This window comes from Erpetoichthys calabaricus, chromosome 4 (genome assembly GCF_900747795.2).
Source record: "Erpetoichthys calabaricus chromosome 4, fErpCal1.3, whole genome shotgun sequence".
NCBI classification, from domain to species: Eukaryota; Metazoa; Chordata; class Cladistia; order Polypteriformes; family Polypteridae; genus Erpetoichthys; species Erpetoichthys calabaricus.
The window spans coordinates 148,053,020-148,077,821 of record NC_041397.2 but is presented as its reverse complement, the minus strand read 5'-3'; the positions used below and the strand labels follow the sequence as shown (position 1 = coordinate 148,077,821).

At 37.7% G+C, this 24,802-nt stretch overlaps 1 protein-coding gene across 2 annotated transcripts in view; it reads left to right on the top strand.

The window, feature by feature from the left end:
* Positions 1 to 24,802, top strand: part of LOC114650317 (TPA-induced transmembrane protein) — an 81,470-nt gene that overhangs the window by 18,813 nt on the left and 37,855 nt on the right. For both annotated transcript variants that reach the window (XM_051927038.1, XM_028799872.2), the window contains 3 exons: positions 11,161 to 11,299; positions 17,547 to 17,704; positions 18,932 to 19,002. In XM_051927038.1, the coding sequence (XP_051782998.1) occupies positions 11,161 to 11,299; positions 17,547 to 17,704; positions 18,932 to 19,002 (368 nt within the window). The remainder of the gene's footprint in view (positions 1 to 11,160; positions 11,300 to 17,546; positions 17,705 to 18,931; positions 19,003 to 24,802) is intronic.

The following is a 24,802-nucleotide window of genomic DNA, read 5'->3' as shown; positions in this document are numbered from 1 at the left end:
AAAAGCATAGCACACCATAACGCAAAGAGAAAGAGTACACTCTAATGTAAAATATAACTCAATATAAATTTAAGGGCTGGCTCCAAATCGTGACCCAACCACTAACAGTGTGAAGTGTGAACATTTGCCCAGTGTAGCTTTTTGCTGATACTCGTACTGCTTTCCATAATAAATTTACCCAGTATAAGAATGGGTGTATCGTAGCTCGATTTCTCACTGTCTTGGGTTGGTTCTTGCCTTGTGCTCCCATGACCCTGTATAGAAATAATAAGATGAGAAAACAGATGTACACAGAACTTGAATTCAATGCCTTTTTGTCCCAGTGTATTTCATAACAGCATACATGAGCATCAGATGTGCTCTGCCAAAACATGTGGTAGTCTCAGTTTAATAGAAGGTCTCCTGACTAGACTGACAAAAAACAAGTAATCACATAAACCCAAATAGCTATATGTGACTGTTAAAAAAATTAAATTGTTACTTATTTGCAGAGCCGAGCCAAGTTAATTTTATTCTACATATCAGAGGACATTGGACCTGGAACTGGACCTCTTACTTGGGTTTACTCACCCAGATATCATTAAATAAAAAGTCAGTGAAACAACGTCAGTACAAACCAAAGCAGGTGCAAAACCCAGTAGAATGTACAGTATTGAACGACAATACATCATTAAAAATAGGATGCAGTAATAAGAAGCAAAATATACATTATTCAGTCTTTTAGTATAGTCGCAATGAGTCTGAGTTGTTAAAGATTATTTAGTGAAAGAACTGAAAGCAACTCACCATAGCATCACACTCCAGGACCTAGGAGAAACTTCACAACTTCACAACAGTTGTAAGTCAGTCTCTAAGTACCTGACACCCAACCTTTCCAGTCATGTGAGGCCGAGCAATGGAAGCAGGTCTAAGCAATTAGTAACCAATTTACAAAACTATGGGTATCTGAGCAAAGTCGTTTAATACAATTTTTCATCTTATAAACTGAAATGAACTTGAGTTTTCACAGTTATGAAAACCAAGTCTGAGACATGTGCACTCCCACTGCTAATGCTAAGTTATCTTTGCTGTCATTGCAAGTACACCTAGCTGCAGCCTGCATAATGGGGCAGGTCTGCATGTTGGTAGACTTGTTGAGCCAGATGTGTAATATATGTGTTTGGAAATAACCATGAGTGAATTTTACTTAAAATTGGGTGGGGACAATTAGACAGCTCACTGGATATTACATTTCTTAGTTAATCCGACGTGCTGTGAAGGTGGTGCTCAAAGTAGGGGTAGTGATCTTGAGCTGCAAAGATTAATGGTGCATTTGCTAATTTAATCTCTCAGAGCAAGGTTATTACTACTATGAACAGTTTACAGTAGAAAAGTCTTGTGAAATAACCCTATTAACTATATACATTTGTGCCTTTACGCATAAAGAGCACATTGCATGTATTAAAAGTAAACATCACATGCTGCAAGGGAAGAATCTTTTGTAACATCAGATTATATATTGGCTTTTGAAGACATAAATGAATTATGAATTAAGGTTGAAGGAATTGGCAGCTACACTATGTTCATGAAAATACTGCAAGATATTCATTCAATGAGTCACACCCCTTCAAAAGGAGGTGAAAAAAACTGCTGTTTAAAGAGACATAAGAGATGAAAATTTCACTACTCAAAACACCCAAATCAGCAAATGTGCCTAATGACACCAGTAGAAGCATAGACAAGGCTGCACGGTATCTACCTTTGGGCTCCATATCTAAACGAATAACTAAAGAACGTTAACATTACTGTCTAACTGGAAATGCAAACTTACCAAAATGTAGCTGCAGCATTTTGACACCTAGTATATTGTATACATAGAAATGCTTATTTAAACTCTTCTATTGTTATGTCATATAATGATGTAACAGTCAAAATAATAGAAAGATATTCTAGCAGACAGAGGCACTTCTCAGACATGTTGAGTTGAGTAGCTGCATTGGCCTATGTGTGTGTGTCTGTCTGTCTTTCGTGATGATGTGCTCATTGCAATGTACAAATTAATCATTAAGCTTCATTTACCTTGTGCCTCTGAGTTCCTGACTGAATTACAGCAATTTCAGTTTTTTTTATTTTCTTTTGTTCAGTTTCTTTTGATTTATTCCTGAAACCATTGGGATTTAAAGTATACAGACTAGAGGAAGTGGGACTGGGATTTTAGGAAGAACCCCTGTGGACGTAGCCTTTGCAGTGGCAGATTTCACCACTATTTACTACAAACTTTTTTCTCAGATGTGTATAATCATTTGAGAATATTTGCAAATATTATCGCTTCTATCAGTTTGAACAGCCAGAGAAAAACAACAAGAAGCAGTCGATCCAATTAGAAATGAATCCATAAAATGTTTCACTAGTTTTGTAGGGAGTGGGTAGTGCATTTCATTTTAGAAATTAAATTCATGTCTTCCTTTTTCTGTTATTGAGTTAAAATTACAAAAGGACAAACAGAATTTGACAATACAATATTTACTGTGTAAGCTGATGCTCAAATCTGGGATCTTATATTGTTAATTTCATCATTAAAGAAGTTCATAAAGTCTGCACTGCTGTTGTCTTTAGGTACGCATTCAGTTCAGAATTCCCATTTTTTGCATTGTTCTAAATCCAACTGCTCTAAACAGTACATGAAGAATATTTTTGTTGTTGTCTATTAATGGAGAATAGTGGTTAGAGCAAGTCATACTGAGTTTTTTAAAACTATTAGTACTGTCTGTACAGTTCAGAAGACTTCTACATTTGTTTCTCTTCATCTGTCCCCCAGTTTTTGGCATCTTAATTTGAAAACGTGAGTACTCCCATTAAACCTGGATGAGTTTCTGTGCCCTTTAATCAGCTTGTACCACTCCTCTAGCCGGCACGATTATATATGCTCTGTTGTCCTAGAGCGGCAGCAAAGAAAAAGAAAGACAAAAAAAAAGAAATAATCCGCGGTGGAGCGACTAACACTACTTTTCTACTACACCACCCCAAGTACAGAAACACACCAGTGAATGCAGAGTTAGGATAAAAAATTATTATTGGAAGAAATCACACACTTAACAAAAATCTTTGTATACATATTATCGTGCTGCAGCGCTTCCCACCCCACACAAATCACGGCACAAGACACTCAACCACATACGCCACTAATACATAAATATGAGAGAGAGAAAAAGAAAAATTAATGTATTCGTAGTCCTTTAAATATTCTCTGTTAGGGATGACCATCTACAGTCTGTGGTGGGGAATGATGCACTGAACCATACTTTCTGTTCTGGGAAAAATACAGATCAACAGTCCCTTGTGCTGGCCCATCCTCTCCCGAATACCTTCAACAGAAAGGGAAAATAATTTGTGCTGAAATGAACCTGGGTTCACCTGACGTTTTCCATGCGGTGTCAATCATTTTCCTTCTTGCTTTTTCCTTTCATGGCATCTGCTTTTCTCTTGGCTCTGCGCTCCTTCTCTCCCTTTTCCCACCACCCATTTATATACAAGTTGACTCCTCCCCATACAGTCTGTTGGCCCTCCAAGCCAGGTGCTCCCTTCCCCATGTACCATTGGCCTTACAAGTTATGCCATTCCACCATTATAAGGAATGGGGAAAGGTGCAAACTCACAGTGACACACACACATATTCCAGACGACCGTTACAAGCTAATCTTTAAATAATTATGCTTGAGTCTCTAGGAACGTCTACAAATGTTTATGCCGTTACACTCCAGCTGTTGCTCTCTCCTTATTTTAATTCGCAACAGGCTGCATGCACATTCTGTTCTGGATTCCACATCAGTGAACTGCTGCACTTCCGGCGCTGATATCTATCTATCTATATATATATACGCCGCATAATTATGTATTGATGGGTGAACACTTCCTGAACGACACAGTTGTCCAAATGGGTTGGGTTTTATGGATACCACTGTGAGTGAATGAAAAGATGGACCTCTGGAGAGAGCAACATACAATTGTCCGTGACTGAAAGCAGGATCGTCTGTGACGATAGAGGCCATGCTGGTGAAAGTTTCTTCGTCGGTAGGGATAAGTTTCAGCATTTGTTCATTAAGGTGTAGCGAGTCTTCATTGTTGACGCTTAATATAGCTTGCGTACTGAGTTGTTCCGGAGTAACAGTTGAGAAACACGTTTTTAATGTCTTTTACGCACAGGGAAAAAAATGAACATGTGAAACATCCGTAATGTAATAAGGCATAATGTAATAAGGCACCAAGAAAAGTAACATTGCAATAATGCACGCAACGACCCGATCGCTGTAAACAGAAGTGAAAACAAAATCGAGCCGTGTGCATTCTTTAACTGCCTTGTAGCGCAGTGGTAGTGTTGCTGCTTTGCAGTAAAGAAACTCTGGAAGATTTTGGGTTCGCTTCCTGGTTCCTCCCTGTGTGGATAGTGCTTTGAATACTGATAACACCGGTATATCAATGTAACGAAGTATTATTATTCTTATGCGTCCAGCACTGTCTCTCTCTCGCGCGTGCCTGTATGTGTGTGTGTGTCGCTTGCTGCACTTGTTCCTGCAGGCATACGCCGCATAATTATTTATTGATGGCTGAACAGTTCCGGAAAGACACAGTTGTCTAAAAGGAGTGGGGTTGAGGATACAACAGTAAGTGAATGAAAAGATGGAACTCTGGAGAGAGCAACATACAACTGTCTGTGACTGAAAACTGGTTTTGGCAGATACATGCATATCTTTTTGAAAGTTTGGCCCTGTGCCTTATTAATTGTCATTGCAAAGGCCAGTCTAACAGGAAATTGTCTTCGTGTAAAAGATATATTATCCGCGGCAAACAAGCTGTTTTATACGCTGCATACCAACCCGCGGTGTAGTATACGCCGCATAATCACGCAGCTTTTTTAATGTTTTTTAAGCAGAGGGAAAAAAATGAACATTTGCAAAATCCGTAACGCTGCTTTAAGTAAGTACAATGCACACGCGTTTAATTTGTCGGCCACTTTTTGCCAGCCGTCCTTTATGGTTTGGGCTGCTTTTGCAGTGTTACCGCTTGTGCATATTAAATCTTGAAATCCTTTGAGTAACTAATTAACTAACTAACACCCACCCAACAACACACACAGCTTGTGTGAAAAAAATGCGCCCGTTCTTTCATCATTTTGTTGCAGCCTATCAAAGACTTGCTGATCATGTTTTCTAGGCTCAATATACATTTGCTTTTCACTCAGCACTGGGGCGCGCATTCATCTCGGATTATTACATCCAGCTAATCTGCTACACGGCTGCGTTTGAAAAACCGATTTATCCCGGATGAGTTTCACCGGCATTAATGATTAGGAATCTGGTTGGAACAAAACCCTGCAGCCACAGGGGTTCACCAGGACCGAGATTGGGAAACACTGCTGAACACAGACAAAACCGACTCAGGTGAGGAGTTGGGGTGGGCAAAGTAGTTGCAGCTATTGATTATTCAGTGTTGTTTGCCTGGGTGTCTGATCTGCTCGACGGGATCAGAAATAAATTGTAAACAATGTGAAGGCAATGTCACAGGTGTTCATGTGGTATAGCGGGTCCACAGCTCCCCTAAAAAAAAAAGGCCATTTTTAAATAAAGAATCACCCCGCTCACAGCGTAGCGAGGGGCGTGGAAGTGTTGCTGAAAGTCAGCCATGTTGCGAAGTTTGAGAGCAACAGTTTCGTCAATGACATTTTTCCAGAAAAACCCGACTCATAGAAACAAACAGTTGACTGATGCAGGAATTTCTATAACATTGAAAGAAGTGTTGTTTCCATGAAATACATTTGAAGCAGTAGCCATGGAGGGCAAATGAACAGTCAACGTGGCTCACAGCTGGATTTGGACCGCAGCACAGACCAAAGCGAGTGAGTATGTGTTTGATGAGCTGTTCGAGTTTGCGGCGTGGCACCTTCCTGCGTGCGCCATGGGTGTCTTACTTGTCGGCGGCTTAGTGAATTCACGCCCCTTTCTGCGTGCACCATGGGTGTCTTACTTGTCAGCGGCTTAGTGAATTATACCGAAAAGTCAACGTGGCTCAGAGGTTCATGTGTACTCTAGCACAGGCGAACATAAATGACGGCGTTTTTTCCGAGTTGTCGCGTCCGAGTTGGTGGGCGTGGCTCTGCGAGTTGTCGTCGTATCCAATGGTCTTAGAGTTGGTGGACGTGGCTCCTTCCTGCGTGCGCCATGGGTGTCTTGCTTGCTCTGGCGGCGGCTTAGTTTAGTGAATCCACGCCCCTTCCTGCATGCTTTCATGGGTGTCTTGCTTGCTCTGCATGCTTTCATGGGTGTCTTGCTTGCTCTGGCGGCAGCTTAGTGAATTATATATATAGATAGCCCAGGTAAGCAGAGAGCTGAGGAGACTTTGTGCCAGCAAAGCAGCGAGTCCAGATGGAATATCGCCACGACTGCTGAAGGCCTGTGCATTGGAGCTGGAGTGTCCTCTACAGTGCATCTTCAACCTAAGCCTGGAACAGGGGAGAATCCCGAGGCTTTGGAAAACATCTTGTATAAACCCCAGTCCCAAAGGTATCACATCCTAGTGAGCTGAATGACTTCCGGCCTATCGCTCTGACGTCACATGTGATGAAAACCATGGAGCAGCTGCTGCTTCACCAGCTGCGGCCACAGGTCCGCCACGCCCTCGACCCTCTGCAATTCGCATACCAGGAGAAGGTGAAAGCGGAGGATGCCATCATCTACATGCTACACCGATCCCTCTCCCACTTGGACAGAGGCAGTAGTGCTATAAGAATTATGTTTCTGGACTTCTCTAACGCCTTCAGCACCATCCAACCTCTGCTCCTTAGGGACAAGCTGACAGAGATGGGAGTATATTCATACATGGTGGCATGGATCATGGACTATCTTAAAGACAGACCACAGTATGTGCGTCTTGGGAACTGCAGATCTGACATTGTGGTCAGCAACACAGGAGCGCCGCAGGGGACTGTACTTTCTCCGGTCCTGTTCAGCCTATATACATCGGACTTCCAATACAACTCGGAGTCCTGCCACATGCAAAAGTTCGCTGACGACACTGCTATCGTGGGCTGCATCAGGTGTGGGCAGGAGGAGGAGTATAGGAACCTAATCAAGGACTTTGGTAAATGGTGCGACTCAAACCACCTACACCTGAACACCAGCAAAACCAAGGAGATGGTGGTGGATTTTAGGAGGACCAAACCCCTCATGGACCCCGTGATCATCAGAGGTGACTGAGTGCAGAGGGTACAGACCTATAAATACCCGGGAGTGCAGCTGGATGATAAATTGGACTGGACTGCCAATACTGATGCTCTGTGTAAGAAAGGACAGAGCCGACTATACTTCCTTAGAAGGCTGGCGTCCTTCAACATCTGCAATAAGATGCTGCAGTTGTTCTATCAGACGGTTGTGTTGTGAGCGCCCTCTTCTATGCGGTGCTGTGCTGGGGAGGCAGCATAAAGAAGAGGGATGCCTCACGCCTGGACAAACTGGTGAGGAAGGCAGGGCCTATTGTAGGCATGAAGCTGGACAGCTTAACATCCATGGCAGAGTAACGGGCACTGAGCAGACTCCTGTCAATCATGGAGAATCCACTGCATTCACTAAACAGTATCATCTGCAGACAGAGGAGCAGCTTCAGCGACAGACTGCTGTCACTTTCCTGCTCCACTGACAGACTGAGGAGATCATTCCTCCCCCACACTATACGACTCTTCAGTTCCACCCAGGGGGGTAAACATTAACATTATTCAAAGTTATTGTCTCTCTGTGTACCTGCATTGTTATCACTCTTTAATTTAATATTTTCTTTATCAGTATGCTGCTGCTGGAGTATATGCATTTCCCCTTGGGATTAATAAAGTAAGTATCTATCTATCTATCTATCTATCTATCTATCTATCTATCTATCTATCTATCTATCTATCTATCTATCTATCTATCTATCTATCTATCTATCTATCTATCTATCTATCTATCTATCTATCTATCTATCTATCTATCTATCTATCTATCTATCTATCTATCTATCTATCAAAAGAGACTAGCTATGCCGTTTTTCATATATATACTACTGGTCAAAAGTTTTATAACACCTCAGTTTTTCTTCAAAATTAATCAGTTGAAATGCAGTGAATAACCTAAAATGGTGTAAAGGTAAGCAGTAAACTGCCAAAGGTTTACATTTAAAGTTTAGTTTAGCAAAAAATGAAAAAAAGGAAATTTCAGAGTATTACAAATGGGCTTTCTTCTGGGAACAACTAATATGTTAGAACCTACAGATGTTCTGCAGCAATTAAAGTAAATTAAGCTTTGCAAGTTGAAGCAAATAATTTGCACAGGTATCCCAACTTCTGTTGATTACTTAAAATCCCTCTGTCTGTCAAAGTTGGAACATAATGTGTTTCTGTACCCTCTGAAGTACTACTTGGACAATAGTACATTGTAGAAAATTGTAAATTCCAATGATAATGGCATGAAAATGTCAATTAACCAATGAAACGAGACAAAACAAAAGTGTAGGCTTTTGATTTTGAGGAATTGCAATAAATAAATAAATAAATAAAGTATCAGTGAGAATAGTGTCCTGCACAGTCCAAAGGCAACAGTAAAATGGAAGAAACTTTGATAGGAAGAGATCTGGCAGGTCCAATGTCACAGCCCAATAAATTGTTTGTATGCCATCGAGTCAGTGAAAGGATGGTTCCCCAGAGTGTGACACCAACTATGAAACATGGAGGAGGAAGTGTGATGGTGTGGTGTTTTTTTCTGGAGGCAGAGTTGGTAACTTGCACAGTGATTGGCATTTTAAATCAAAAAGGTTACCACAGTTTGCCTGTTATATCAGCAAAAGCCGGCTACTTTGTTGAATCACATATTTGAATAAAATTTAGTACAATTAATGATCCCTTGACTTATTTTTATTTTCCAGTGTTTATTTGTTCAATACCTTGATTTAATTAAACATTAAGACATTGAACTGCATGCATTTCCATAAAACCTGGAAAAGCTGAAGTGCTGTATAACCTTTCACTGGTTACATATGTATATATATATATACAGTCATATGAAAAATTTTGGGAACCCCTCTCAGCCTGCATAATCATTTTCTCTACTTTCAACAAAAAAGGTAACAGTGGTATGTCTTTCATTTCCTAGGAACATCTGAGTACTGGGGTGTTTTTCGAACAAAGATTTTTAGTGAAACAGTATTTAGTTGTATGAAATTAAATCAAATATGAAAAACTGGCAAAAATTTGGGTACCCTTGTAATTTTGCTGATTTGAATGCATGTAACTGCTCAATACTGATTACTTGCAACACCAAATTGGTTGGATTAACTCATTAAGCCTTGAACTTCATAGACAGGTGTGTCCAATCATGAGAAAAGGTATTTAAGGTGGTCAATTGCAAGTTGTGCTTCCCTTTGACTCTCCTCTGAAGAGTGACAGCATGGGATCCTCAAAGCAACTCTCAAAAGATCTGAAAACAAAGATTGTTCAGTATCATGGTTTGGGGGAAGGCTACAAAAAGCTATCTCAGAGGTTTAAACTGTCAGTTTCAACTGTAAGGAATGTAATCAGGAAATGAAAGGCCACAGGCACAGTTGCTGTTAAACCCAGGTCTGGAAGGCCAAGAAAAATACAGGAGCAACATATGCACAGGATTGTGAGAATGGTTACAGACAACCCACAGATCACCTCCAAAGGCCTGCAAGAACATCTTGCTGCAGATGGTGTATCTGTACATCATTCTACAATTCAGTGCAGTTTGCACAAAGAACATCTGTATGGCAGGGTGATGAGAAAGAAGCCCTTTCTGCACTCACGCCACAAACAGAGTCGCTTGTTGTATGGAAATGCTCATTTAGACAAGCCAGATTCATTTTGGAAGAAAGTCCTTTGGACTGATGAGACAAAAATTGAGTTATTTGGTCATAACAAAAAGTACTTTGCATGGCAGAAGAAGAACACCGCATTCCAAGAAAAGCACCTGCTACCTGCTGTCAAAATTGATGGAGGTTGCATCATGCTGTGGGGCAGCGTGGCTAGTTCAGGGACTGGGGCCCTTGTTAAAGTCAAGGGTTGGATGAATTCAACCCAATATCAAGAAATTCTTCAGGATACTGTTTAAGCATCAGTCACAAAGTTGAAGTTACACAGGGGTTGGATATTCCAACAAGACAATGTCCCAAAACACAGTTCGAAATCTACAAAGGCATTCATGCATAGGGAGAAGTACAATGTTCTGGAATGGCCGTCACAGTCCCCTGACTTGAATATCATTGAAAATCTATGGGATGATTTGAAGCAGGCTGTCCATGCTCGGCAACCATCAAATTTAACTGAACTGGAGAGATTTTGTATGGAAGAATGGTCAAAAATACCTCCATCCAGAATCCAGACACTCATCAAAGGCTATAGGAGGCATCTAGAGGCTGTTATATTTGCAAAAGGAGGCTCAATTAAGCATTGATATAATATCTCTGTTGGGGTGCCCAAATGTATGCACCTGTCTAATTTTGTTATGATGCATATTGCATATTTTCTGTTAATCCAGTAAACTTAATGTCACTGCAGAAATACTACTGCTTCCATAAGGCATGTCATATATTAAAAGGAAGCTGCTACTTTGAAAGCTCAGCCAATGATAAACAAAAATCCAAAGAATTAAGAGTCCAAACATTTTCATATGACTATATTTTCATATACACTTCCAGTGACAACAGGTGAAATCAATACAACAGCATATTTTAAGTCTGGTGCTCATCACTAAAAATAAAAATTTGTTAATGAATTCCACATTTCACTATTTGTTTGAATATAATCCTTTATAGTTGAAGTGGTGCAGTGGTCCATTATTCTTGAATTCCTGGAGGTTTGTCATATGAAAATAGAGCCAGACAATCATCTGGTAGGGATTCATTAGGGTGTACAGGTATATGTCTGCATAAGCAGGTTGGTTTCTCTTGCACCTATCATTTTTTTGTGTTTTTATGTACTTGTAGTACAAACTTTGCTTTTGTAATTTGGATGTTTAGGTATGCTTGAAAAGAACAACATTTTGCTTGAGTTTTACACATTATATTACTTAAGCTTAAAACCACATACTGATATACTATATTGTCATTTTGCGCCTAATTTTATGTAATCTGTTTTCTTAACAGCCTATATCAAACAGAGGAAAGAAAAGATGCTATTCAAAGAGTAAATTAGTCTGCTGGAAGCTGAAGCTGTGGCATACTATTTTATTGATCATTCTACTGTTCCTCCTGGCAATTGTGATTAGCCTTGTCCTGTATTCTGGTAAGATTTTCTAATATATTTATTGTAGTGAAAAGTCAAGTAAAGTGACACCTTTTATTGGCTAACTAAAAAGATTACAATATGCATCATCAGGCAAAATGTAATATTTATTTAAATTTTAAACAATCTCCAGCAGTTTTATTTATATAATCATTAAATAATTAAGTGTTGCATAGTAGTACAGAGTTGTCCCTTTGTCCAGTCAAGTGCATTTTCTTGGATTCAGACTAATTCCTGCATAATTTCATGGAGCATTGGGCTCTTACCAGGGTTTCAGGTTTCTTCTCTGATTCCAATCGTTTATAGGCAAAGTTGAATGGTTATTGTTAGCTGGTGTTTTCTGAGGAATTATGGTTGTTTGTGCATAGGCATCCTGTTCAGAAAATCATATGAATGAATGAATAAATAAAGCAAAAAACAGACTGAAATATGATTTGAAACTGAAATTGTATAAACTACAAATATAAGATTTTGTTTTAATAATAAAAATGATTAAATATTTATTCATATTCACTCCTTGATTAATTATAGAAGCACACTGGTATTCTTATATTATATAGGGCATCCTATTATTTGTTTTGAACCGACCCCTCTGGGGATACAGGGATTGCAAATTATATTATGGGGAGCTGCTTTCCTGGTGTCTCTTACTGGCGAATGGTCCAGGGCCATCACCTGAAGGTATTTCTGAGAGGACCAGAGGTGTCCATAAAAGTACTAATGGCCTGAAGCTTAAAAGTGGTTTTGGGTCAGGGTGCTATTATACAGGGTGAGTCAAAATTATGTTAACATTTGAATTGCGGAAATAATTTATTCACAAAGCATACTTCAACTGCAGTGGGCTGGCACCCTGCCCGGGGTTTGTTTCCTGCCTTGCGCATTGTGTTGGCTGGGATTGGCTCTAGCAGACCCCCATGACTCTGTAGTTAGGATATAGCGGGTTGGATAATGGGTGGATGGATGGAAACATACTTCATATGTGCAAGATAATTTACAGGAATGTCTCTACCTGTTCTCCATCATGTTCAACACATGTACCATATGTGGCACATAAATTGTCCACAGAAATTGTATAAAAGTATACACATAGCAGTACTAATAGTGTTAACATAATTTTGACTCACCCTGTACTTGAAGTCCAGAGAACAGAATGAGTGAAGGCAGCTTTTCCCATGAGTTAATAAGGGGGATCTAATTATGGTTTAGCTAGGTTTTCATTTCTTTTTATTTTGCATTATAAGGCTCCTTCTACCATTACCAATCCTTTGGCTGTTTAGTTTGTATCAATAAATGGTTTTGTTTTCACATTATCATTTTTGGTAGTCAAAGTATTAATATTTAAGTATTAATGCAAAATAGGAATTTATGTAATTGAAAAAAATCACTGTATTTTACAAATAAATTACAAAAAAATGTTTTGTTTTTTAGAATTTCTATTTATTAACAAGGAAACTATGTGGTTACACAGATAGTAAAGTTTTTTTAATGTGCTTATCTTTTTTTCAGTTACAGATGATTGCACTGTATTACTGCATGCTCAGTGACAATGCAAGTCTGAATGTAAAACTTTTTAAATTAAATGTACAGTTTATATATTAATGAGAGACACATTTTAGCTTCAATAGATCAATAAATTAGTAAATAAAGTTTTAAGTCTCTGATTTTCAAAAATAAACAAAATAAAGAAGGGAGCACAGCTGTTAAAATATATTTCAAAGTACAGAAAAAATCTAAAAGAGAACTCTGAAGAGAAGTCTGAAGTGCAGCCTAATAAATGGCAAGAATGTCAGCTAAGAGTCATGGGAAAAATGTAACAGGGCTTTAGTTTTCAAGCAGTGATTGTGTCAAGTCATTTCTGAAATGGTTAGGATTTTCCTTAGATTTTATCAGTTAAGATAGTCTTTTATCTTCTCATATCATTAGAACATATTGTATACTTTTTCCTACTATACTACTACTTTAATACACTACATTTTTTACATCCACAACTGGTTTGGCAGCCTTCTGCATTCCAGACTGCTCTCTTTTGTTTTTTCTTCCCAGTCTTTTTTTCCCTCTCAGTTTGTTTTTCCCCTCAAAGTCAGTTTAATCATTTGTTAGCTACATAGATTTGGTATTTTATGGTGTGACCTAAATGAGAATGTTCCTAAGATGTAATTTATCTAGAATAGCATATTTGTTCTCTTTTTTGCTATCCTAAAAGCAAATACAGTAATGTATAGACTGTATTGAAAATTAGGATTCCAGTTTCAATCTTATTTTGTTTATTTTTTTGATACAACTTAATGAATTAAAATTATTTTACTAGTACTGTATAAGGTTATCTAGATTTTCTTTTCAATACTTCTCATGGTGAATAATCATACCTCCTCCAATTCCCTAATCTGGTAAAAAAGGTAAGGAGCAGAAATTGTTTGATCAGTATTTGGCTGCATGGTGATCTATTGTGATGTAGAAAGTACAATCTGTGCACCTTGTTGCGAAACAACTGAGTGTTCTGCTTAGTTTACCCTTTCTATTAATCCATGAAATGATACATGCAAATGTTTCAGTGTTCTATATTCAGGTATGCCCTTTACACAAGTATTTAACAAGGTAAAGTTCAGCATTTCCGCTGTATTTGTTTTATTAGTTACATTGTGTGGCATAGATTTCAGTATATGAGCAGTCAAGAAAAGAGAAGCAGGTTACAGAGTAGCAACACAAGATCAAATGCAAGACATCTAAGGAAGGCATCAAGTTTCTCTATTTAGTCTTACCACTTTCTACAGGTGTGTAGTAAAGTGTATCTTCACTAACAGAGCATCTGCTCAGCTCAAGATGGTAAAGCACTGTTGAAAGTGGTGAGGGCAACAGAGCATTTTGCTGGCACCCAGCTGCCTTCTGATAATGACATGTACCTGTACAGAACAAAATGCCTTAGAAAGGAAAGCATATTATTAAAGACCTCAGCCATCCTGCAGAGCCGCCTTTCTTACTCCTTCCTTCTGGTAAACAGTACAGAACCATTGGCACTCAGACCAGTAGATTCAGGAATAGTTTCTATCCACACATTGAAAAATTACTGAACAGCTAATCACAACAACAAATATTGTAACATACAAAAAACTGTATTTACTAACATTTGTAAACAGATACTCACATAAATATATTGTACAGTATGTAATTGTTTACATATATATGTTGTATGCTATGTATACTTTTTTGTGTCTTTCTCAGTATTGTGTTATTGCTACTATTGTGAAGAGACATACAAAGAATATTCTCATTGTACTACTTACACATGACAAAAATATTGAACTTTACAACAAAAGCTCCTGTGTTGAAGTGAAGACAGTTAATTTGGTTATTTTCCAAAAGGGAAAAGACAGTTTAAGTTAGGTAGTTTTTTTTTTTTTTAATTTGGAATGCTTTAATCTGTCATTTGTCTGTGTTGTCCACATGCCCTCTAGGTCACAGCTCTTTAAATTTATTTCCATAACAACATTATTTGCGCGGAGTTTGATTTGGTGAAGCTTATGTACAAATAAAACATTAATGCCAACATAGAACATCAGGACATCAGTAATCAGTGTAACCTAGCAGCCATTATATATAAAGTTTAACAAAAACACTAGTGTGAGTGCGTGTGTGTGTCTGTGTGTGTTCACCCTGAGATGGGCTGGTGCTTTGTCCCAGTGTTGTTCCTGCCTTGCACCTGATGATTGCTGGGATAGGTTCCAGCTGTTCTGCAACCCTGCCCTGAATAAATGAGTTAGCAAGATGAAGGAATGAATGGATGGACACTTAAATATATTAAATAAATTACTGTAGAAGACTCTTGACAAAAGTTCAATTTATTTTTTCTGTTATAAGATATGTATATATATAAAATTCTTCTCGTGTTTGAAACGGAAATTACGTATGACCACGTGATATGGAAATTATGTATAAAATGGAAATTACGTATGACCACGCGATATGGAAATTACATATGACCACAGAACATATTATAATACAGGAACTTATCACTTAGTTTGTGAACGCCATTTTTATATCGTCTTTACGAATTGTTATTATTTGTGTGAGTTATTTTACTGATATTAAAAAGAAGCAAACACAAACACACCGAGAAGTTTTATTTATTCGTCCACGTGACTGTCGCGGAAACTGCCACATTGTAGCTTTTTTTTAGTTGGCAGTACTTGATAGTAGAAGAGATGAGGAAAACAGCTTTGCGTCTTTCTACTTTTTAACTGCGCTGAGCTGTAAACAATGGGTCGGGCAGCGTCCTCTCTTCTCGCACTGTTTGTGACACTTCAAGTAGATTTAAGATTCTTTTCATAATTTAGAAAAACATAGAACATAAAAAAATACTTTGCATAAAGCTCACAGCTCATCTCTTCCCCACCTGTCAAAAAACCCCATCCAAATAGGTAATTCAATTAGGAAGCCCAGTAATAAAATTATAGGAAGAGATTTAGCGATTGAGCTTGTTAAAGGACTAATGGAATTTGCCCTTGATGAGTTTTCGGCTTTGTTCCTTTTTTGTGCTTTGCTGTGTGACTTTTTTGGCTTGTTGATTTAAAAAAATTCTTTTTGGGTTAATTATGTCTCTTATCAGTTACATCTCAAAGGAGATTTTGTTTTACTATTGTCTGCTTGTTAGTTAATTATTGTAATAACTTGTTTTCTTTTTGTTATTTGTTCCTTTTCTTACTCATGCTCCTTGGTAATTTTGCTTGATTTTTGGCTGATCATTTTTTTATTTATATATTTATTTTTAAAGTGTAGATATGTGCATTTACTTAACTTAAATACTGGTGATTGCGTTTCAGGGTGGTTTTATGACTTTGGCCTTCCCATTTGGAATAAAAATTACAACACATATTTTTATTGGAATACCTTTTCCCTCACACTGCATTCATATATTTGTGTGTTACATCATTTTTTGTCAATTTCTTTCATCAGATCAATCCAATTCATGGTCACAAGCAGCCAGAGCCTATCTATACATTACCAGACATATTGCCAGAACTAACGGTGACAGAGTGCCGGTCTGTTGTATTTACATATTGGTATAATACCCAGGCTTTTTTAAATATTAAGATACATTCTGTCCAGAGACACCACTATTGTAAACTTTAAACAAAGTGCTTTAGAGTCTAAACCAAAAATCTTGTTTCAATTCAAATAAAGTAATTAAGAAGGCTAAATAATAAAAGAAAGGATCAAGCAGAACACAAGGAGCAAATTGCAGCTACTCAAATGAACCTCATTATAAAGATTGCTCCCCCACTATCAGGTGAGGTGGTCATCAGTTGCCCACTTCAAATACGATGTCTAAGCACCAAACTACTCTACCTCACAACTTTCTCTTGCTTCCTATCTGCACCCATCCCTCTGTCTCTGTCTGTCTCTCTTTTTCTTTCTCACTCTGGCAGTGCTGCCTCAGATACTCTCTTGTCTTTATTTTGCTTTAAGCACTAGAAGGAAACAGACTTTAAACCAAACTCAGCATATGCTATATTAGAAATACTAAACACCATTTGCAGTCAAGAAATCCCTTTGAAAGTCCTGGGGCTATATCACTGGTGCTTCCAGTGTCAACTTTTGCCTCTACACTTTTTACTCTAAGTTTTAAATAAAGGACATAGATCCCTCTGTAAATGTTAGACTGTTTGGCAACCAAGTAAAATGGCAGAGACTTCACCTGTTCTACATGGCCACTTTTTGGTGTTGTCATCTGTCTGATGGGGGATTTTTTTGCCATTCTGTTCATCCTCAGTGACCTTTCTTTCACTTGGGTGCCAATGGAGCAATTATTTCATGGGCACCAGTTAAACAGCTGTAGTGGTTTTATTATACCTACTAGGTACTTGGATGGCCTCAACCTATCATTTGCCACTTTTCAGAACCCTGCATTTCTGGAACCATTTTGCCAACCTACCAACATATTAGATAGGTGTCTTTAAATACGTATGTTGTGTGATGTTCTTGTGTTTTGTTCAGTGTTATTGTGTGTATATGTATATTGTGTGCAATGTATATTAACAAGTATAAAATTATACCTAATAGTAGCTGTGATTGAATTGAATATATTGGTAGGTGCAGCAGTACCAAATGTATGGCCATACATGACAATAAGTAAAACAAATTGACCAGAAGCTGTTTCTTTTGACAAATATTTCTCTGTTTCAAGAAGAAATTGAGATCTGCCTTTTTAGCAAAATAGTAAATTAAGTTTACATTTTTACTTATATTCCAGTGGTTTATGAGGATGAAGATGAAAAGTTTGATAAGCAATCTTATATAACACCTCATAATTACAATGGTACACTTAGAGTAATTAACTGCCAAGGTTCAACAGAATCACCTCAGCATCAGTTTGAGAGCACCTGCATTTCACAGCATCTGAGAGATATGGTAAGATTACATTTTTATATTTTATATTAATGTACTGTACTTGAGTTGATCTCTCACTTCCCAGATTTCAGGGAAGGCTAGTAGTAGCACTGTTATACTTAATATGCTTAACTTTGTGATTTATAACTATTCAACTGTTTCAATATATTTGCTTATGTAATGAATAAAGGGCATCTCCTAAATAAGGAATAGTAATATTGACAATGAGGTGGCACGGTGGTACAGTGGGAGCACTGCTGCATCACAGTAAGAAGGCCAGTGTTTGCAAACCCAAGTCCTCCCTGCATGGGGTTTGCATGTTCTCCCATGTCTGCATGAGATTCCTCCAAGTGCTCCTGTTTTCTCCCACTGCCCAAAGCCATACAGGTTTGGTGAATTGGTGAGGCTAACCTGGCCTGTGTGTGTGTGTGTGTGTGTGTGTGCAGTGGACTGGTGCCCATTCAGTGTTTGTTCCTGCCCTTGTGCCCTATACTTGCTGAGATAGGCTCCAATACACCCTCCCCAAAACCCCCTGACCCTGTTACAAATTATGAAAACTGTCACTCACATATTAGGTATGTATTCATTTAGTAGTATCTTCTGTATTTTGTTGGATCCACATTTTTGGAACCATTTGTGTTTAAGATAACATTACATAAGAATGCAGGATTCATACAATTTGTGTGGCAAGTACAGGTTGCTATAATTCTACATTTGATGTAGGTGGCATGTGATCAGTAAGATAATTTTTACCACATTATAAGCAATTAAATAGTGTATGAACTCATTTGCAAAACAGAGGAAAGACTTAACAAGAAAAAGCACTTTTCTGGTTAGAATATTTTGGTTATTATTGAGGTTTTGTTAATGGCATTCAATTTAACGATTGTCTTTTAAAGTTGAATGAACACTTTGCTGACCTTTAGTGGTTTGCCTTTGATTTTGTGTGACTCCTCTTTCTCAAACATTCCTAAAAATCTCTCTCTTAATTTAAAATTTTGATCTGTCTGGACTTCGGTGAAAGCTTTGATTGTCATGACAAAAACATTACCATTAGAGATCACTTGTACCTTCAGGTAGTTTAATGGTAGCATGAGTTTTTTAAATGCTCCATAACTAGCATATTTTTATAAAGATACTTCCATCTAATTTTGTTGAACTCCTCAAAAAATCATTGCATTTTGTATAATGATTTTAATTGAGTAGAACGTTCCAAATTTTAATTCCACTGTACTTTTTTTATTTCAGCTACTGAAGTTGTACAGATCTTCTCCTCTTTTGGGTCGCTATTTTGTAGATGCTTATTCACTACCAAATGGGTAAGGATATTATATTTTCTTAAAAAAATCTTATATTTAAGCTGGTATGAATAGGGCAGCACGGTGGCGCAGTGGTAGCGCTGCTGCCTTGCAGTAAGAAGACGTGGGTTTGCTTCTCGGGTCCTCCCTGCGTAGAGTTTGCATGTTCTCCCCATGTCTGCGTGGTTTTCCACAGGGTGCTCCAGGTTCCTCCCATAGTTCAAAGACATGCAGGTTAGGTGCATTGGCGATCCAAAATTGTCCCTAGTGTGTGCTTGGTATGTGGGTGTGTGTGTATGTGTGCCCTGCGGTGGGCTGAAACCCTGCCCGGGATTGGTTCCTACCTTGCGCCCTGTGTTGGCTGGGATTGGCTCCAGCAGACCCCCGTGACCCTGTTTGGATTCAGCGGGTTGGAAAATGGATGGATGGATGGAAAATGTGTGAACACATTCACTGTGTCCTACAAAATATTTTCACTGAATTTTTGAATTAAAGACCCACCTCTCCCCCTCATTTATTTGGTCAATAAATATTATTTGTTTTCATTTCCTAAATTCATTCTAATGAGGCTTTAGTTTCATGTTTATTATGTGCACTGATTATTCTAGAAGTAACTGTTTTCCAATATTTTAGCAAAAAAGCATGCACTTTGCATGTTTTGAGCACACAACTAGATAACTGACATGTGGACTATGCCTTTTTAAGTTTGCTTTTATACTGAATTAGTATATATTGGATTATTATTATTTCGTAAAATGTTATCTATCCATTTTGCATAAAAAAATTAGATTAAATTATTTTCTCAGCAACCACTACAAAGTACATATGGTAAGGAACATATTAAAAATATAATTTGAGGTGGATTTTTCATTTAATAGGATTTGAAAATGAATGAATGTGATAGACTTCATTATGGCAGTGCTGCACATATGAAGTCTGAAATATGTTTTTTTATTGTTACACAGTAAAATTTTGAGAAGTTTCAGATATATCTTGATGACAATTTTAAACATAAAATGGAATAAAAACTCAAATAATTGTGTTTAACCTTACAAGTAAGCAGGTGGTATAACATTGAATCAAGGGATAGAATAATTTAAAGAAAAAAATCAAAGATCTGTACATCGATCTATCTAGCAGACAGTGTTGTCTAGTGTTAAACAAGCCCAAAAAGAAAATGCAAATCATGTATTATATACTGTATAATTATTTTTAGCTGAAAGAATATTATGGTTATATGTGTATTTGGAGGTTATACTACATGTCAGTTTGTTATGAAGGGCTATAAGTGGAGGGTGACAGGAGCCAGGCATCAAGGAGGCTGCCACTAGGGAACAGGGTGTCCTATAGGTGTATTAAGCTACCTGGACGTAAATTTTCTGCATACACCAATCACCAATCTTGTGACTGAAGAGACTGACTCTACCTTGAAAAAAAAAATAACATTGACTCCATAGTTACTTTGGCCATCTCCTCAACACGGCTAGTTTCAAGACATACTGTATCTAAATATATTCAGTGCTCTGAAAGACATTGAGCTATTAAGTGCTAAAGGAGAACTTGAAATAGTGATTGTAAACTGATTGAATTTAAGCCCAATATCTTTGACACCAACCTGCATTTTATTACAAAAGCATGATGAAACATTCCAAAATATAAAGCCCCATGCTAGTCTTCCCTAGTAAGGAACTAAAGCAAAACAACAGGAATCATACCACTGTCAAACCTATTGAATCCAATTCAAGGGCACAGGGAGCCCTGAGCCTATCCCATCAACACTTGGCACAAGGGACCTGTCCATCACAAGAGCTACACCCTGGCTTACTTGGAATCATAGACAGACCTAACCAGGAAAAGTTTTCGGATGTGGGAGGAAAACCAAAATACCTGAAGGAAACCCACACAGGCACAGGGAGTACAGGAAAGCTACAAACAGTTAATATCCAGAAACAAGATTTGAACCCAGGAGACTAGATCTGTGATGTGGAAGCACTGAACAATTTAATGCTGTGCCACTCAATAATAGGTAGTCAAGTCACAATTTTACTTCATGGAAGGAAGCCCACTTGCTATGTATACAAGTCTTATAGTGCAATAAGTTATAAAACACTAAAAATAATATATCCCTCCAATGATCCACTTTGAGGGAAAGTGTGAATAAAGTAAAGATGGATGGATTATGAAATACTAGAACCTTCCTCATTCAAATCAAGAAGGAAATTGTTGGGCGTAGTTACTATCAGATGAAGCTGTGTCCCTTTGAATCCACACCTACTGATGGGAGTGGTGAGCTCATGCAGCATTGAAGCAGAAGCAATGATAGGGGCATGCAGAGGTCATCTGGTGGAAACTGAGCTTCATGCTGCTTGTGAGAACACTAAAAATGCAGAAGGATTTTAGCTGCTCCATGTTTGTCTCTTTTGTTTTTCAATGCTCCATACTATTCTCTACCTGTCAGAGAATTTAATTTCCCTGGCTGCATTATGTGAAATACTGGGATCTTATGTTTAATATATTTAAGTGTGACAAGTCTGGATGTACAGATACAGTATCTCAGTAAAGTAACACCAATATTGATGTTAAAATATGAAATATTTTCTCTGTGTAAGAAAAAAGGATTTCTTAGCCATTCAGTTTTTATAAGGTCAAAAATGACTTTAAAGACAAGTGCATGACTGAAGGTCTGAAATACTTGTTTAGATTTCTGTGTAAAGTCTAAAACATAACAAAATCTGTGATTTACCAGAATTGTGTGTTATCGCTGCTTTTATTGTATGAACACAAGTCTTTAATTTTATTCAATCTTGCTGCTTGCTAGGAATCTTTTCATAGCAGCAAAGTAGCAAAGAAAAGGCGTGAAATGACAAGTTGGCAAACAGAAAGCAGCTAATGTGAATGTGTAATTAACATTGATCTTTATGTGATACAGTTGTATTCATAATAAACAGTGTCACAAGAATCCATGCACAGTATGTTATAAAGCTACACAAAATTTGAATGCAAAATACACTAGATCACAAGGAAAGTAATGAGACATTGAGCAGATCTCTATGTATGTCCTGACAACATGTCAGTGTAAAACAATGAACTGAATGTTCAATGAAGGTAGAACTGACTGGCAGCAAAGGAGAATCCCGTGAGTACAAGTAGGTTAGCTTGAATAATTATTTGCACCTGAGAATATTTAGAAATGAGTGGCTTCTTTAAAAAAGTATTTTAAATAATTAATCTAGTCAAGGTACTACAAGTGTTAACAAGAATGGAAGGCAAAGGCATTCCTTTAAACTCTTAACTCTTGCATTTAAATGCCTACAGGCAAAGTGTTGAGTCATATTAATGTGCCTGTTTTTTTAACTCTCTAAAGACTTTTATGCCATTTCGTTTAATGAATTGTTTATTATTGTATCCACTTTTATATGCTCCAAAGAGTTTATCAGTGTCTCTATTGCAAATGTAACAAGTGGGAAAATTAAGTATCTCACAATTGTTGATATTTAATATATTTTAAATCAAGTTAAAAACATATATACATTCAATGCTCATGTAGTCAGTTTTTGCTGAGCTCTGCTGTCCTAATTTGTTCTTTGTGGTTGTTGTAAAGTGACTCATATACAAGAACTTCCTTAATGATATCAAAGACTTGTCAGAAACACACCCACAGCTGAGGGGTAGTGAGTATCTACATGTAGCAGAAGGAAACTCTGTTGAAAGTTTTGCTCTCAATTTATCCGTGTAATAGACAAAGTGAACACAGCAGCAGTATTTCTTGCAGTAATAAATATATTTTACTTTAAATTAATGGTTTATATGAATGTCCTTAATTTTCACTTTAAATCCTAAGCTATTTTGCTGGACTAGCTATTGCGTTAATGTTGGTGTATTTTTATGCATTCTGGAAAATCCAAGTGTGTGGAGCATATTTCAGAATTGTGGAGGTGTGGAGATTATTTTTGCAGAACCAGGTACAGCAGAAACCAGTCTTGAATGCAGTGCCAGTAAATCACAAGGTATATTCAAGCACAGAATACCAATCAATGATACCATACGAGTTTAAATTTAAACACTCACACATACACGTTTGTGATATAGGAGGAAAACTGGACTGCCCAGAGAAAAACACACAGGCAAACTTCACATAGACCAAGGATGCAAACACAAGACTCTAGAGCAATGTTTCAGTAGCACAAATCACTGCTACACCATACCAGTGCTTTGGTTGTTCAGGTCCTGCTTTAAAATCTATGTGTTTTCATATATACAGTGCGGTCTATTTTTACCCATGTACAGCATCTGTTTATAAGGGTGCAAAACAATAAGGCTCCATTTGATCTCTGCTTCGGTATCCACTGCAAAACTGGATTGAAAGAATCTAATAAACTGCTGCATTACTGTCTAAAACCAAAATCACTGTTTGAATTCACAATTTAATGCATTATGACTTATTATTTATTATTTATTCACATTTTTATTGTGAATTTCCCCTTGGGATTAATAAAGTATCTATCTATCTATCTATCTATCTATCTATCTATCTATCTATCTATCTATCTATCTATCTATCTATCTATCTATCTATCTATCTATCTATCTATCTATCTATCTATCTATCTATCTATCTATCTATCTATCTATCTACAGTAATCCCTCCTCCATCGCGGGCGTTGTGTTCCAGAGCCACCCGCGAAATAAGAAAATCCGCGAAGTAGAAGCCATATGTTTATATGGTTATTTTTATATTGTCATGCTTGGGTCACAGATTTGCGCAGAAACACAGGAGGTTGTAGAGAGACAGGAACGTTATTCAAACACTGCAAACAAACATTTGTCTCTTTTTCAAAAGTTTAAACTGTGCTCCATGACAAGACAGAGATGACAGTTCCGTCTCACAATTAAAAGAATGCAAACATATCTTCCTCTTCAAAGGAGTGCGCGTCAGGAGCAGAGACTGTCAGAAAGAGAGAGGAAAGCAAACAAATCAATAGGGCTGTTTGGCTTTTAAGTATGCGAAGCACCGCGGCACAAAGCTGTTGAAGGAGGCAGCTCACACCCCTTCCGTCAAGAGCAGAGAAAGAGAGAGAGAGAGAGATAGAGAGAGACAGAGAAAAACAAACAATCAAAAATCAATATGTGCCCTTCGAGCTTTTAAGTATGCGAAGCACCGTGCAGCATGTCGCTTCACGAAGCAGCTGCACAGAAGGTAGCAACGTGAAGATAATCTTTCAGCATTTTTAGACGAGCGTCCGTATCGTCTAGGTGTGCGAACAGCCCCCCTGCTCAATCCCCCTACGTCAGGATCAGAGAAAGTCAGCGCAAGAGAGAGAGAGAGAGAGAAAAGTAAGTTGGGTAGCTTCTCAGCCATCTGCCAATAGCGTCCCTTGTATGAAATCAACTGGGCAAACCAACTGAGGAAGCATGTACCAGAAATTAAAAGACCCATTGTCCGCAGAAATCCGCGAACCAGCAAAAAATCCGCGATATATATTTAAATATGCTTACATATAAAATCCGCGATAGAGTGAAGCTGCGAAAGGCGAAGCGCGATATAGCGAGAGATTACTCTATCTATCTATCTATCTATCTATCTATCTATCTATCTATCTATCTATCTATCTATCTATCTATCTATCTATCTATCTATCTATCTATCTATCTATCTATCTATCTATCTATCTATCTTATGCAGTCATATTAAAGATGGCTGTTCACTGTAGGATAAATGATGTTAATTTGTTTTAATACAGTTTTCTAAATAAGTCATCAATAACAAAAAAAGGAAATTCAAACACCTTTTACATTATAAAATATTTATATGATAACTTTA